At 35.1% G+C, this 17,892-nt stretch overlaps 1 protein-coding gene across 11 annotated transcripts in view; it reads left to right on the top strand.

Annotated features, from left to right (window-relative positions):
• NBEA (neurobeachin) overlaps positions 1–17,892 on the top strand; it is a 461,765-nt gene that overhangs the window by 443,082 nt on the left and 791 nt on the right. For 10 of the 11 annotated variants that reach the window (XM_068182000.1, XM_068182001.1, XM_068182003.1 and 7 more), the window contains 4 exons: positions 10,185–10,286; positions 13,520–13,716; positions 14,437–14,588; positions 15,087–16,876. In XM_068182000.1, the coding sequence (XP_068038101.1) occupies positions 10,185–10,286; positions 13,520–13,716; positions 14,437–14,588; positions 15,087–15,177 (542 nt within the window). In that variant the 3' untranslated portion in view covers positions 15,178–16,876. Of the gene's footprint in view, positions 1–10,184; positions 10,287–13,519; positions 13,717–14,436; positions 14,589–15,086; positions 16,877–17,892 lie in introns of those variants that run through there. The other variant, XM_068181998.1, reaches the window with a different exon arrangement.

Raw genomic sequence — 17,892 nt, forward strand, 5'->3', positions numbered from 1 at the left:
CTTCTTTCACCTTCAGAAGTTATTACCAAATATATCAGTAACCTTGCTTACAGGCTGAAAGTTGGTATAAGAAAAGCACCACATACTAAGCAATGCATTGATTGCTAGCCAAAAAAAATGTTTAAACACTCTCTAGATGTTAAGAGATAATAGGATGGGAGTATAGTTCCTAAGTTTGTAGTTGCCTTTATCACTTACAGCATCATGTCATCTTAAACTAGAACAAGATGGTTGTGGCCTTTAAGTGACAGGACATATATCACTATATTTTGACTTCCCTTTCCCTGGAAATATTTTTTGGCATTTTAACTTACTCCTTTTGTGCTAGCGCATGCTATATCAGCTGCCTGCCTTTTCAAAAAAAAGGAATGTCTCACATGCCATGGAATTAAATGAGACTCTCTTGAGAAAGGTCTTTCGATAGTTTGGGGAAGCAATCTGACTGAACAAAAATAGAAAAAGATAAAATGTCAGGAAAAGTTTACATTTCATTTACATGGGACTAACTATCAGTGCAGAGTGAGTGGGACACAATAGTAATATTAATTTATGCAAAACGACACTTAAAGTGCACCACTAATTTAAAGATCCCATCACCCAAGCCAGAGATATGGCTGCAGCTAAAGAGCAGCTTTCATCCATGTACTAGAACTTTTGTATACAACACTAAATTCATTTCACTTAAAGAAACTTCTGATTTCTAATGATAATTTTCAACAGAAGGGTTTTGTCTTTGGATAAAAGTGGAAGATTCTGTCACTATCAGTTTTGATCTCTGATTCAAATACTGACTGGAGGCAGTACTGTCAGTTACAGACATCTAAGTGAAAGTATTTCTTCAACTGAATGGCTGGTAGAAACGTGTTTTATGTATTTACAAGTAAATATTTTGTTAATTTTGCAGCAAGAAACTTTTTATTGACTTTAGATTTTTTTTCCATTTGTCTGTAAGCAGAGTAAAAGGGATTCAGTTAAAAGCCTTGCTTTCTCACAAGATTTTATTTGGTTTTGTAACAGAGGAAATAGAGGGGAAAGAAGAAAATTGTGTTCCAATAACAAATTTCTCTAATTTTTGCCTATATTCCATGACTTTTTTAGTATGTAATTCCTCAATATGGATAAATTCAGTCAGACAAGTATTTTAATGTCTTAGCAGTCTGTTTAGGTTGATGCCATTTTTCTTCTTTGAATGCCTGTGTGATTCATATAAAGTATTAGTCATTCATATTAAGTATTTCTATGTTAAGAGAAAAATAAAAAGAGCTTTCTACTCTCATTAAAGAAAAAAATGTAAGACTTTCCCCTTACCTCTCTTGATTGTAAAGGGCTTGGATAGCCTTGCAATTAGCATCTCCTTTCGGGCTGATACAAACTACTTCAATTCTTTTCCAGATATAATTATTTTAGTTCTGTCATCTCTTACATATCTGAATGCATGAAAGTGGTACTTTTTGGTATCTCAGATTTAATATCTTGGCTGTATAACTTTGGAATTGTCTGCCTTGGAGGTCTTTAATTTTATGAAAGGAAGGATATGACCTGCCTGACAGAAATAAATGAAAACAAAAATTATTTGTATGATTTGCTCTCGGTCTCTACCTCTATGTGGATAAGATACTGTTTTGCTGAAAAAATGGACTTATGGTCACATTAATAGGAGACTCTCTCGGTCTCTACCTCTATGTGGATAAGATGCTGTTTTGCTGAAAAAATGGACTTATGGTCACATTAATAGGAGACTGTGCTGTAGATAGCCATGTCCAGTCAAATGAAATCTTACAGGCACAGGTAACAGAAATCCGAAAGACTAAATACCCAGGACCACTGTGGTAGCTTTGAAATATATTGATAAGATTTTTTAATATTCATGTTGAAGACATGTTGAAGACTCATGCTGAGGAAGAGTTGGCATTTCTATTATTTCTATCTCTATTCATTGGATTGAAGCTACCATAGATATGCCAATTATATGCTAGTACTGTACTATAACCAGAACAACATGTCTTGGAAACATATTATTATTAACAGCTACTTTGACTTTTCATGAACATACATTAATGGGGATGGATCACAAAAACAAAGGACCTTTGAAGAAAGAGCCTTTAAAAACTTCTGCAATTACTAAGTGTTTCTGCTGAAGTAATGACTAGTAGTTTCTGCTTGCTACTTCGATCAGACATGATAACTGTGATAAGACTGATTCCCTTTAAACTAATTTCCAAGAGTGAAGCATTCTCAATAATCCTTATGAAAATACATTTGAAGTTTTACCTAGTTAAATCCACTGAAGTAATAAAGATATATTTCCTAATCTACTCTAATCTATAGTTGCTCTTAGAAGGTTTCCTTGTAGGAAAAATGAGTGAGATGATTGATGTAGATCAAATCCAGTTGACTTAACATCTTTAGAATTAATTTCCAGAAAGATGTAGATGATATTTTCAGAGGAAAAATAAAGGGGTATCGGTTTTTTTAAAAGCTGTCATCTGGAGATACAGATGTTTTATACCAGAGGATATAAGAAGGTGAAGAACTCAAAGAAAAATGTCAGGTATAGTAATTACCTGGGTTAGATGTTTGACTTCATAATTATCTTTTAAGCTCAAAGACAGTTAATTATCAATTTTAACTTCAATACATCCAGTTACCAAAAGGAACTTTAGTTATTTCAGAAAATCTTAAAGGGGAGAAAAAGCAGACCTCCAGCCCTAAATAGTTTGTGTGGTTTGACATTTGTATTGAAAAATGTAGATACCATTTCATTCAAAAACATAGAAATCACATATAAATACTCTCAGGCAAAAGATTGTCAGATCAAATTTCTTGCAGATTCTGCTAAAATTCATATTGCATCATCTATGAGGTAGATGCAATCTTTACTAAACAGCAAGTATGTCAACAACCTAACCTGTCAGACTTATGGAGAACCTTCTGCTGAAATACCTGTACAGACATATGCTCAGTGGGTCACCTCAACTGGGTCTGTGGGAAATACAGAACCAGCTCTTGTTTAAAGAGGAGAATTGAGAAAAGATGCAAGTGATTGAACTAGCTCACTTGTTGAAAGCTTGCCCAAGAGAACATGGTAAACTTCATTTTGTAATTTTAAAATAATTGTTCTAATCTTGCATGTATCAAGTTATCATCATTTTTCTACAGTAAGTGTCAAAAATTAGTTTCTGGTTTGGTTTGCACTTGGCACAATTTCTTGACTCATCTCACAATCACTCTGAGAAGAGTGAAGTTTTACCAGGTTTTAAATTCAATGTTTTCCATACGGTAGCTTTCTGAGAAAGCTTGAAGGAAATGTTCAGGTTAGAGTGCTTGTCCAGGAAGTAGGAGAACTACGTTCTTGACCTCTAGAGACTGGGGGAATTAAAGCCCTTATTCCCGTGGTCACAAGCATGTGCTGACTATAAGTTATCATAGGATGGGCCCCTGAGAATCTCTAGATTTGGTGGAAAGCAAAATTTTTTTCTATGCTCATATTTATGCATGTTACATGTCACGATGATTTGATATAGAGATAAATCAAGAAATCAGGAGTAATATGCTGCATGCCTTCAACAGCAGCATGTAGGGCAAATCTTGTCCCAACTTTCTCTAGTTCAACATTGGTCTCAGGGCCATGCCATTGCTAAGCTCCAGTGTTGGAGGTCCTGTTAAGACTAGACTAGAAGCTGGTGTTTGGGAATGCTTCTGGAAAGTAAGAGATGTGGCATGATTTCCTGTAGGCTGAAGGGCAGCTGAATACAGGGTTTATGTACGTTTGAACTTCCCTTTATTTCTTTATCCTTGCTTACTTAGGTACCACCTATCAGAAAAACTCTGAACCGAATGAAGCTTAGTCCTCTTGCCAGGGTCAGATATCTACTTTCTAAGCCAAAATTGCCCATCTGAAATAGCTAATCTGAATCTGCACCTTATTAAGTTGATGATCAGATTGTATAAATCTGCTGCAGTTGCAAGAACAGTGAAAGGTATCTGTTTTCTCTTAGTAAGACATGGCACATACAAAGGACATTGTTTGCTTATTTTATTTGTTTGAAGTGATATAGGAAATGTAAATCTTTGCAGTTCTCAGAGACTGAATAGAAAAATTATTGTGATGGAGTTTGACAATTTGTGTTTTGATTTTTCTTCTCTTATGATATATAGGGATTTGTTTTAGCTGAGTGCTAATTTGTATACAAATTTCTTCTCACATAGGAACTGTATTAGTCATCACAAAAAGGAGCAAAGAAAGTACATGATATGCCCTGGAGTTCAACATGTATCATTACAGTTGTTTTATTTTTATATTTTATGATTACTTTATTGAATGTCTCTTTCAAACAAGTAACTTTGAAAATGAGAACTATCTCAGAGTCTTTGAACAGATATACCAAAGTAGATGATAGAATTGCAGAAAAGTGAGGGACAGACGCTTTCATCTGAAACAGACACAAATTCAGAAAGTAATTTGGAAGTGATAAAAATTAATTTGCACACTTTAATTGGAATCAGACTCCTGCATGAAAGAAAGGAAGGGTGGGCAGTTTGGGCTAAAGGCTGATTGAATTTTTTTGTCAGGTAAGTATGTTGGACCTGGCCGCTTATCCTCTTGAGCCTCTCCATGCAATATATTACATTCAACCTCTGACTGGTGTTCTTTAAAAGGATCAATGCTATTCCTGTTTTTTCCCTAGAGCCTGAAATTTCATTGATCTTGGGACTTGACATTTCTCATTACCTATTGTAGCTTCCAAGAGGATGGTCACAAGAGGTGTTGGAGTTAACCCTACTTTTTCTAACAGCAGCTGTGCTGACCATTGAAAAATGCTCTATCATCCATAAGATGGGTTTGTTTAGCATTATAACATAATCTTCACAGGTGCTAAGGATTCATTCTGTCCCAGTGAGTATATTCAGTATATATCTGAAAGGGAGGGTAAACTGTACCATAAAATACCTTTGTCAAGTCAATATACTTTTTTTGTGAGTCTTTCATGAAGTATATCTTTATATGTTCCTTTTACATAACATAATTTTGAAACAATTTGAAGTTGTGAACATTAAGGGTTTTGCAGGTTTGTGTCTTGAAAGAATAGGTATTCTAAACTCAGAAATTACACTTGTTGTTTTATATCCCTCTACATTTTAATATGCCCTAGCTTATCCTTTAAATAGCAGAGTTTAAAAATAGTCACCAGTGTGCTCTGCATCAAGAGAACTGGGTGGCTGTCTGAAGGCCCTGCACTAGCACATGGGCACATGTGCTATCTGCTTTGTTTGTTTAAGGACTTATTATGTTACTTGCAAGTTTGTACAATTTAGGTATTAATTTTTGAAATAACAGTACATTAGCACTGTTCTGCCAGAGCAGAAGTTTTTGAAAACTAGTTTTTAATTTTTACTGGCACCATCTCTGCCCTGGTTGCCAAAGACATCTCTCTTCTAAGGCTGCTATGTAAAGATAAAAGAGCCAATAATCCATCTGAGATAATGCAGTTATCTCTAGTATTTTATCAACAGATGTCTGTGCCCATGCTACACAGCATGCTCCATGGGAATTGTACAGTGCAGGGTGGTTCTGCAACTTGCCCAAGATCCCAAAGCAATTTAGTGTAAGAGATAGGAAGAGATGCTACAAATCCATAATCTCCTGTGATCCACTGTATTTTACCTTCTGGATTAGTGCAAGGTACCTGAAAGCCTTCTCACCTGGGTGAACTGTTTGTAGCTATATACAACACTCCTCAGCAAATAAACCAGCTCTGCTTCCCAGAGCTGGAAATATTTTGAATATACTAATACTTTCCTGTCAGCAGTCTTTCTTTTACACTCATGTTGTGGGCATTGTTATTGATAGTTTTCAGTTTTTAGATAATCATATTTATCGGTTGTAGCATTATCTTTTAATCAAACTCTAAGATGTTTTTTTCTGACAGTAAAATTTTGAGAAGGCTCTTACATTTTTACTTCCATGAAAGCAATTATATTTTCTAAAATTTTGTTTTCTGATGTTTTATATCCCTCTACATTTTAATATTTATTTTCAGCATCCCTGAAAAGTCTTGACAGTAAAGCAAATAGCAAAGTAAATTCCTTTTCATCAAGTAATTCAGGTATAACCTTGTACTTGCTTTTGTCAAAGTGAGAGATAAAATGGAAGTTAAATTTGCCATGTTCTCTCATGTTTCTTTATACAGAAGGCTCCTAGATGTGTCCCCATAGAATTCTGTACATAATTCCTGGAAAAGGACAATATGAGAGAAATTGTAACAGTCTTTTGTCTTTCTTTCCCTCTTCTTTTTTTCCTTGTTATGCAGGAGCACCATCTGTACCCAAAGAACCTCACAATAATATTAGACATTCTATTCTTCAGCAAGAAGGAAATATGTGTTTTATTTTAGACTTTCTAGAAAAACTTACTTGTTTGGAAATACCACACATTTTTGTTTTCCTTCTGCCCTCTAGTAATTCAGTTCAAAGGTGCACCTTTGGGGAAATCACAGGGAGTTTACAGTGATGGTATCTCAGTTCTTAGGTAGGACATTTTCACCTGCAATTCCCTTAGAGCTGCAGCCTTTGACCTCTGGCTGCATCTATCAGTAGTGATGTGACAGTGACAGAATATTTTGCTAGATTTTGAATGATTCCTGGAGTTCACAGCTTCTTTCTTTGCAATAAAATGTAATATGACTGAGGTTCATGCTACAGCTATTTCTGTAGAAAGTCTCAGAGAATAATTTTTTCTTTGAGCCCAAAGGGAAAAAAATCCCATTTTCAATTACTGTTGGACAGTTACTCCTAATATTGTAATTCCATTATTAATTTGTATTTATTGAAAAATAGGAAAAAATAAGACTCATAGATCTGTGTTTTAGGGAAGTTGTTTCTTACAAGCATTTTCCTTTATAAATCAAGAAGTCAATAAAATATGCTTATTTGGTGTATTCTGGAATTTTACAGTTCCTTGATATTATGGAACTTTCCTAAGAAACACTGAGGAAAATGTCCTTTTGAAAATTGCATTATTTCTTTTCCTTCAAAAATTTTAGCCATTTAATAGTTTCAGTCTCCCAGTTTGATGCAGTATGATGACACCTCCATAATCATAGCTTGAGCCAAGATGGCCATTGAGCATAATACTCTTTTTTCCAGGAGGACATACAGAAGAAAAAAAAAAGTGGAGAATTTTAAACTTAATTAATTGCTCTTTTTTTTATTTGCTTGTTTTTATGCTATGCACTTGGAGAAATGAAAACCTTGAAAGGCGATGGGCTTCTCAAAACAATGTTGATGGGGAAATTATAAAAATAAAAATATCTTTGATGAGCTACACAAAGAATCTTTCTGTTTCTTCTGACACCCATGCTTCCCTAGTAGTAAATCTCAGTTTTCAGTTCAAATTTTCAGTTTCCAGATTAAAAAGATTCTTTTCTTGCAATATAGATTAAAGTTTGGGAAACTAGGATTCATTGAGATAGTTGTTTGCAGTAGAGGTAAGAAATTTTTAATGTGTCTGTATATTGGAATAACAAGACCAATTAGATTGACACACTCTGTACTATTGTGTCCAAAACTGAAGTCTATAAATCCATGGTTGGTAATTCTCATCTTATTCATAAAGATGTTAAAACTCATGGAAATTTATTAAATTTTGATGACAGAAGATGTTAGGGTTTGACAAGTAAAGCTGTAGATTCATACTAAATTTCTGAGAACTATGATTCTATACATTTCTGGATATCCAAATTTTAGGAATGAGGTTAAAGCCAGACAGGCGAAAAAATGCATTGCTACAATGGCTAGAAAATGGCAAGCCCGCCCCTTCGAAGGAATTTATTAGGGTTTGGTTTGGTTAACAGACTCAAAAGGAAAGACCAAAAAGGGTGATTTATTCTTTAAGTACATAAGAGGGGAAAATGCTAGAGAAGAAGACCTGAAGCTAAAGGACAATGCTAACGCAAGAAAAAAGAGGTGCTAGGTAGACAAGAAAAAATTCAAACTGGAATTCAGAATATTTCTCTCCTTTAGAGTAGGACCAGTCTGGAACATCCTTCCACATCACATACCAAGTTAGCCATTTGATTAACTGTTTATATCATGTGAGTGTCTGTAGTAAAAGAAGACTGAGTTCATTGACCCACACAAGTCTATCCAAGCCTTCATTCCTAATGCATATCTTTCAAAAACCCGTGCAATACTTTTTAGCTACTCATATAGTTCCCTTTTGGTTTAGTGTTTAACTGCATTTCCACTTAGGAAACTGCATTTTATTCCAGAGTTGAAATGTGTGCAGCCATTCACCCATTGGACCTCTCTGTGCCATTAGCTGCAAGATAAGTTCCTGGGTTATTAGACATCTTTTGTGCCTGTGACTCCCAGTTAGTAAAGAGTCAATACTTCAAGTCATCACTTTGCTGCTTATGCAGCGAAGAGAGAAAAAACACTTTAAACACTGCGCAGCTTCCTTTCTTAGTCTCCTGTGCCACTTGTGTGACCCTCCTTTGAGCTCATTTATGTAAATGTGGCAACAAGACTTTCATCTTTCTATCTTCAGTGGTGAAGTAGTTCTTGCCTCTTATTTGCTGATCTAAGCTATTGCACTGAAAGTTCACAATGAGGGAGTTTTCCATAAGTCCTACTCTATATCACTTTTTTCCCAGAACAGAACCTTCTCTCCAGTGAACAGAGCTTGTGCCTGTCCAGGAACATCAACTTCCACCTGGCTGCATTGAAAAGAAATAAAACCACATTTTGCTACTTTTTAATTTAGCTAGGCAATGGTATAATAATGACATAATAATGTCTTTCTCTTGTCATTATACAGTTGCCCATGAAGCTTTGCATCAATTATTTTATTACAAGCCAAGGTTTATATTATCCCATAGATAATATTATTGGTTAGTATTTGATTTAAGAATCAATTTCCAGCTCCTAACTGAAAGCTGATTTCCAAACCCAGATTTCCAAAATCCTTGTATATAGCTCATATTACATAGCTCTCTAAAGAAAAAGAAAAAAAAAATTGAGATTTGTCATTGACCCAGCTTCTGTGCCATCCGTGCTGTCCACAGTCAGTTGGGTATAAGACTGGTTTAAATCAAAACATTGTACTACTATGACAAATATGTTGAAAAAAGTAAATGGAGCCTGATTTAATGTAGCTATCTTTGCCAAATGTACTACTCATCCCAGCAAAACCAGATAAGACTTCCAGTCCAACAGTGGTATTAATGGTGACGGGTATTAATGAGATTTTTGCTTCCAATTCTTGTTGATAAAAATGTGTATTAACCATTTTGTTATTTTATACAGAATTAATGTTACAGTAATTTTTCTGTACTTCCCTAGGTAATTTCTTTTAGTATGTGAACTACACTTGCAGAGCTCCAGTCTTTTGAATATCCCAGTTTTCTGTATTTCATTTGTACAATGAAAATATAATGATGTGAACTCTTTTTATCCAGCAATTGCTAATTTTTTGTTGCCAGTTGACTTTCTTAGCCTGGCAGAGCAATATCAAATACAAACCAATTATGTTGTCAGCATCTGTTATTATTAGAAACAATAGAAATACTGATGTTTGTCATGTAAATACTCTATAAATGCCCACTTGTTTGAAACCAAAATAAAATATATTTCTCTCCTAAATGTATATATATAAAATATCTGTAAATAAATAAATATATAATTATGCATACCAATAACCATTTTTAGGCATATTTTAATTTGTGACCATCCCACGCGTCTCTGAATCAATATTACCTATGCAGTAGTATGTTTCTAGAACAGTGTTCTTCTCTTCTTTTCCTATCCCCAGTTTCATGAAACAAATTAGGATCATTATTAAAAGAACATCCTAAATTTTTAGGTTCATAGAGTAAGTCTGGAGACATATATGTTCAATAGCAGACTTTTACATTAGAGCTGCTTTCAATAGCACCACACTTTTTGTTCTTTTAATTAATTCATTAATGCATTGGGAAGTTTTGGTTTTGAAGCTTTATGATATCTGAATATATTTTTCTCAGTATCCTAAATATGAGATATATAATCACAGTGCACCTCTCTCATGCTTAATGATTTCAGGCAAATTACAGCAAAGTTCTTTTGTTGATAAACCATATTTGATTTGGCATTCCCTTGTTTTTCTTTTTCTTTTTTTCCTCACTTTTTAAATTGTTTTTTAACAGGTGATTATCCAGCTCCTCGCGCCGTTCTAACTGGTCATGACCATGAAGTTGTCTGTGTGTCGGTCTGTGCAGAGCTGGGACTTGTTATCAGTGGTGCTAAAGGTCAGAAACGTTGTTATGATTTAAGTCTTAACATTTTTAGACTCTTTTTTGGTGGTATTTCTCAGACTTCCCTCAAGACATATATGCTTTAATTTTTCCTAAAATGTGTTGTAATTGTAGGAGAGTCTGAAGCACTTTTCTCTGAAAATTGTTTTTTACAATCTGCGCTTACAAGTTTAGACACAAATTAAGTTGATCATTCCTTCCAACCATCAGTTTATGCAGGTATTCTGCCCAGATTTGGAAGTGTATTTAATGAAAATGTATACAATAATTCCAATGACATCTAGGATATTTCAGGGAGGGCCAGCTCAAAATTCTCCACCTTGATCTTAATTGAGAGTCAGTTTGTAGGACTGACCTCACTCTCCAGGTAAGCAGGATCAGTTTGCTTTGGAACTGTGTGCAGCATTCTGTCCAGTAGGGTTTTTTGTGATGTTTTCTAAATAACAAGCATTTGCAGGGTCTCTCTCTTATTTGTCTATGGAATCCAGAGCACGCAATAATTGCTAACACAAGTATTCAAAATACTTTTCCAAGCCTGCAGCAATATCCTGTATGACTTGTAATCAATGTAAATAAAGCACCAGCCTCAATGAATGTTTGCTTCATCCTTTCTTACTCTGTTTCTCCTTAATTTATTCTATTTCACTGCTTCTGCCCATCTTCTCCTACTTCTCCTTAATTCCATGTCCACTTTTTTCCTCCACTGACCTCTCTCATTCAGCTTCTTAACTTGTCAAATTGCATGTCTTTTCCTCTTCTCCTTTCCTACTTGGCTCTCCCTCTTCCCCTTTTTCTCTTAGTTTCTTTTGTACTTCATCATCTCTTTTCCCTTCTTATTTTCTTTCTTTGCATCACCCTCATTTTTCCTTTTTCCTTATATGTCTTCCTTTCTCAGTTCCACTCTACTCCTACATCCACATCCAGTGACTTCCTGTCTCTATCTGTAGTGATGCCTGTTTTAGTCATCCCCATGGATATCTTTGTACTCATTTTTGAGTTTGCTGCTTCTGAGGGTAAGAAGGATGTAATGCTTGCTCTGCCAGGTTTTGCTCACAACTGAGCATCTGGGTTATTGCTTTTTATACTATCTTGGAGCTCAACATTTATTTTTAAAGCTGAGTGTGAAACTTTTTAGTAAAGCCATTTTTAACAGGAAACCCTAATGGGTCATTAACTCTTGTAATGACATACTATATAACAGTCATAGGCAAAGTCAAGACATTTGTGAAAAGAATGTACAGTGATACTGGAGCTAAATCTTTTTTCTTGATGCACTGCTATTTCTTACTTACCCTGTAAGGCAGCTTCATAGACTCTGGTTGCCATAATAGTCCACCCTTTCCAACAGTCTTTTTGCAAATTGCCTCTTCTTAATATAGATGGAATCTATACTCAGTTATCTACTGATTCATTAACTACTTGCTGCTTTGGTAACTTTCACATTTTTAGAGGTAAAAGCTGATAGAGAACCAAAGATTTTTAAATCAAATTCAGAATATGTTTATAATTGATCAAGAGAAATGGAGGCCCAGTCTGTCTCTTGAACTAGTCTTCCCATGTTCTTCCTTTTGAAACTTTAGACCATATAAAAGTGCAGAGATAATTTTTTTTAATTGCTGTTTTCCAATATATGCCTTTTAAAAAGCTTTTTCTTCACATCTGTTAGTTTCAGTCCCTTTCCAGCTTCTTAGATTGCATTTCATGGCAGTGTTGTGTTTGCCTGCCATGCAGTCTGAGCTCAGCCTGTGCTTCCTGGTGGGCAGCTGCTCCTCTGGAACTGGCTGTGACACTGTGATGACACACACAGCACTTGAGAACCTACTGAAGCAGGAAAACAACACATTTAGGACTCCTCTGTGGAAAATCTTTTGAATTAGGTTGAAGCTTCCATGTTCTTACCCAACAAACCCAAAAAACAATGGTCAGTCTGTATGTCCTTGCAGTGGCATCCTAAATCAGATGTGCCATTTTGTGCCCATGACCATTCAGCTATGAAGGTATTTTCTTTTGAAAATTCTAACAAGGTAATTATCCTAAAGGTGAAGGCATCACTTTTTGTAATATCCTGTCACTTCAGTATTTCCAAAGCTGAAACTCAAATATTTGAAAAAATAAATTATTTCCATTGCAGTGGTATCCCATGGATGCAGCCAAACTTGGGGTCCCTCTGCATAAGACTTTATGCAAACACAGATAAAAGCCTGTATCAGAGGGTTCACAGGTAAATGCACTGATGCTGATTCATTCTACCTGGGCAAACCCAGGTGCTGTGTGAATTTCAAAGTTAGAAGGACTTAACAGGAGGTGGCTGAGTCTGCCAATATGAATTTACTTTCAGGGTCATGAACCAGTTGTATAAGAAAGATATTACTGTGCAGTCCAGGATTATCCTGTGATTCATAAAAGAAAACATTTAGAATTTCCTGTGACATTTATCAGAGAAGATACCCTTTTTCTTAGTAAGAATACAGATCTCACTTTCAAAAAAAAAAAACATTTTTCATTGTTCTTGAAACGTAAAGAAGCTTAGTTTTGCATCTTAAAATGTACATTGTAGATTTCATAGCTGTTTGTTTCTTTCATGAGTGCAATAACAAGACATTAAAATCTCATATTTAAATCTCTCTGGAGCAAATGCAGTTACAGTGTGATCTCCTAAATCTCTTATATTCCAAGTATCATTGTGACTCTGTTGGCTTTCACATGACTCCCACTGCTGAAACAAATCAGGACTGAAATCTATGCATAACAAATGTTTATTGGGGGAGAGGATCTACAGGAACTGCCATTTTCTATAGGAGAAATATGCAGTAATATGATTACATGCCCTATGGGAGTTGCTCCCACTAGTCACTGATAGGGCCACATCTGTTTAATGTGAATGGGCAGGCTAAAGAGAGTTCATGTTGTTGGAGAAAATCACTAAGAGTGAAGCTTCTGAATGCTGAGGAAGAGGAAAAAGTGTTTTAGAAGACAGATCAAAGGAAACTCCTACCAGTCTAAGTGAATAATACACTTCTGGGCATATTGTATTTATTTTCTGAACATGCTAGCTCTTGCATTTCCTTTTCTGTTGTCCGTTTTAAATTCTTTAAGTAAACATTGCAGCTTCTTGTATCTATGCAGCACAAATGTGATCTAAAAATGTATTATACATCATTTTTGTGCACAGACTATATTGTTTGTATAAACAGCAAATGTATGATATATTATTTTTTCATATACAGAAGGTCCTTGCCTAGTACACACAATTACTGGAGACTTGCTGAGAGCCCTGGAAGGAACAGAAAACTGCCTGTACCCTCGCTTAATTTCAGTATCTAGTGAAGGTCACTGCATCATCTACTATGAACGAGGACGGTTCAGCAATTTCAGCATTAATGGCAAACTCTTAGCTCAGATGGAGATCAATGATTCAACCAGGGTAAATCTAAATGCAAACAAACATTTGTTGTGTGTTGCCTTTATTTATTAAAATAAGTGGAATTTATTTGCTGCATGGTTTAGAGGATGTCATATATATAAAATTGCTGCCTCCTGGTTAAGCCATTCAAACACATATTCTGTCATCACCATCTCCAAATATCAAAATGCACTTCAGCTTTTCTAGAATAAATAAGAACAAATAGTTTATGAACCCACAATATTCCCACAATTTTTGTTTGGAATTGAATTTCAGTGGGAAATATGTCTTTGAAACAAAATGCTCAGAAAAGTGCTCATTCTTCATTTATTAGCCAAGACATGAATTCGTGCCTGCAGGGCTCTGCTCTGGCACTAGCACTTGAAGAATCATTAGGAATGCAGACCACTACTGTGCTTTAGGTTATAGTGATAACACAGAGTATTGTAGAACAAATTCTGGTATGTAGAAATGTGCTGAATGCAAGTATTGGCAGATTCAGCCAAGGAGCATTTTTGTTATCTATCATGTTTAATACCACACAATTGTTTTTAAAATTTGATGATACAAAATGTGTTGGTTTATTTTTGGACTAGGGAGAAAGAGGAGAGGAAGCATTTTGCTTCAAATTTAAGTGGGCAGAACTTAAGAAATGCTTTTAAGTCAGTTCAGTTTTTAAAATAATGATCCATTTCTATAAAAGCTAACTGTGTGCTTGGGATTTTTCATTTTCTCCTGAAGGCCATCCTTCTGAGCAGTGATGGGCAGAACCTGGTGACAGGAGGAGACAATGGTGTAGTGGAAGTATGGCAGGCCTGTGACTTCAAGCAGCTCTATATTTACCCTGGCTGTGATGCTGGCATAAGAGCTATGGATCTGTCTCATGATCAGAGGTGAATTTGTCATTCATATTTGTATGTAAATACTAAAATTACAGAAAGTATACATCGCTATGAATTTTGAGTATATGGTATGGAGTCGTTAACAGGATGTGTAAGAAACAATTACTCAGTTGTTTTCTTGTTAATTTATCTGATTCAACACTTACTCTGATACTTGAGTCTCACAATGGAAGCACTTAACATTCAGGTGAGGTCTTATTTCACTGAAGTCAGTAAGCCAGACACTCAGCTAGCAAAATATGACTAAAATTGCACTAACTTAAGAACAAAGGAATAGTCAGATTAGATCAGAGTGCAGTAGTGCCTATTAAATGCCTTAAAACCAATTGCAAAAGTTTGAGATACATTTCTGATTTTCAGCTAAGCTTAAGAACTTCAGACAGTGTAGCAAAAAGTGCCTTGTTCTTTTAGCTTTTTCCTGTCTATGAAAAACCATAGCTCAAGAAGGCAAAAGAGAATTAACATCAGCATTTTTGATATCTTTTTCAGAACTCTGATTACTGGCATGGCTTCTGGCAGCATCGTAGCTTTTAATATAGATTTTAACCGGTGGCATTATGAACATCAGAACAGATACTGAAGCGCAGTGAAGAACTGAAAGCCCAGGTAAAGCTGAGAGCACAAGTGCTGCAAAGAAAGGTGTAGTCTCTGGTGGAAAACCACGTCTGCATTGACCTCCGTTGTACATTCCATTACACCCAGCAATAGCTGTACATTGTAGTCAGCAACCATTTTACTTTGTGTGTTTTTTCACAACTGAACACCAGCTGCTGAAAAGCAAGCTTGTATCATGTAAATTATATGAATTAGGAAATGTTTTGGTAATTATTTCATATATCTTTGTTTATTGAGAAAAGGTAGTAGGATGCGCCACAAGAGACTTTTGAAAATTCTGGGAAACCTTGTGTCCAGTTATTTCAATGTTTAGGCTTTGAACCTAACATGCATCCCATCTCCAGCCTCTTTTCAAGCTGAGATTAAAAAAAAATATGTTTGATACTTTGTACATCAGATGCACATCTTAACTTTAAAGGGATACTTTTGTAAAAGTAAAACCTTGTATAAAGAACAAAACTGTTTCTTAATTTTATTGTGGAGTTACAACTTGCATGTACTTTAAACCTGATGTCTTGAAGGAACAGGTGCATTCACACAAATCAGACTGGAGATCTGCCTAAGGGTACAGCTTGTGTTAAAGGGTTGAATTTGGGAGCAAACAGTAATTCTGACATTTTCACCAACACAGTTTTCACTTTTTGAATCTAAAGTTTACCCCTCTTAAGTGGAGTTCTGCTCACAAAGCATTTGGATAAAAAGCCATCATTTGCCATATTTATACTTTATACAGTAGAAATTAATTTCCTCCCTTTTAAATTTAAAGACTAGACAGAAAGGGAGCAAAGAGGGAAGTTCAGTTTAATGCTTTGTAATGCTTAATGATTCCCAATACAGACAAAGTGCTATACTTCTGGATTATTAACATTTGGCATATAAGTCATGGGCAAGAGAGCCCCCACTGATTTTTTCCCCTTATTTTTAATCTGAGGAGCTTGGTTTATTTAACAGCCTTAGCTTCATTTCAAAGGTGACTGAGGTTTTTCTTTTCAGTTCTTCTGAAAATCTCACCTGATGCCACTCAGACTAAGGCACTTCATCTTTTACAATACTGTAACAATAACTATCAGAATAATTTTCTGCACATTGTACTGATCAAATTACACACCCAGGGGTATATACACTTTAATTCATGTTTCTTCTTTGTATATTTGGTGACTGTATTGTCATAGATGTACATATTGTGTCGGTAGGGCTATGAGGCATGTAACAGGAATGTAATTTTCTCAGAATTTACACTCACTTGCAGTCATTTATTTAAAAAGATAATGGATTCTTTGTATTGGCACTTTGCACCAGGAACATATCATTATTTATTGATGTGATTACTTATTTGTTATCCACCCTGTATTAGTAAGTTTAGCCCTGAATTTCCTTCTTCATTGTTGTTTGTATTTATAAGGTCCGGAAATCATGGGGATCAACGTAATGATTAAGTTATTCATCACCTGTCTGTAAGCAATATCTTGAGTTTGTAGCTTAGAATTGGGAGACTATTGAACATCTGGAAGACAAGTTCATTTCATCTTGAGATCATGGTGAAATATTTTGGATATATAAATTCCTTAAGCTATTGTAACCATGTTTTATTGCAAAGATGTAAAATATGCCAGATGTGTGTGAGTTGGAAATCAAAAAGAAAAATAAAATATGCAAAGAATTCAGTGATTGTTTTTCATTCCAATGCAACTTTTTTCAAAGCATTCTCATTATCAGTATGAACAAACAATTATTTTTGAGAAATTCTCATGTGCTAATTATACGCCAAAGATATGCACTTCTGGGTGGTTGTTTTTCCTGGGGTCTCAGGAAAAAAACCCCACGGGTTACAGAGTGACCTCTGCAACTCTTTTGATGGTCATGAGAGAAGCCACTAAAGTTACTTTGGTGAGCAGAAGTAAAAAAGAACAAGAAAAATCTAAGCCTTTAAGGGATATTTAGGATCCTTGTGTGCAGGAAATAATTATATGTAATAAACCTCACAGAGAGCAAATATCTCATGAGAGAAATTTTGGATATCTCTCAGTATCTGATAACATGGAATAAATTTAATCTTATTTTGGGCATTGAAAGATAGAGATTTACACTGCCTGCACAGCATAACAAAACAGGGGGGTAAGTTACCTTTTGGAACTGCTGAGGACCCTACAAAGATTACGGCAAGTAAGTGATGACATATGTATATCTATATGTCAGTTGTCTAATTTAAGGCAACAATGGTAAGGAAAATATTTTCCTTCCAGAAATAAAAACTCACAAAAGTTTTCTAATTCTCAATAGCAGAATAGCAACCAATATTTCAGTTTGTTGCCCTAACAATTTCCTTTAAATTTAGAAAGATTGTTCTTTAAATAATCATCAAAATGAACAAAAGCCAATATTTGAGAACCTTATTAGAATACACTATACACTTTAGCAGATATCTATTTATATCAATCAGCTTTTGAAAGGATAATGACCTAACTTGATTGTTTTGAAGCTGTAGGAGATATGGGAAAGGAGAGGATTGCTATGTTAAGTGTCCTATGAAACTGTTTATTGATATGTCACGACCAACATTCCATCTTTATACACGTCACCCCTAATTTTGTATTTTATTCAACAAATTGATTTAAAAATGCACCATTGCAATTAAATAGAAAATGGATATTGCTATTATTTTAATTAATACTGTTTTTTT

This window comes from Anomalospiza imberbis, chromosome 2 (genome assembly GCF_031753505.1).
Source record: "Anomalospiza imberbis isolate Cuckoo-Finch-1a 21T00152 chromosome 2, ASM3175350v1, whole genome shotgun sequence".
Taxonomy (NCBI): domain Eukaryota; kingdom Metazoa; phylum Chordata; class Aves; order Passeriformes; family Viduidae; genus Anomalospiza; species Anomalospiza imberbis.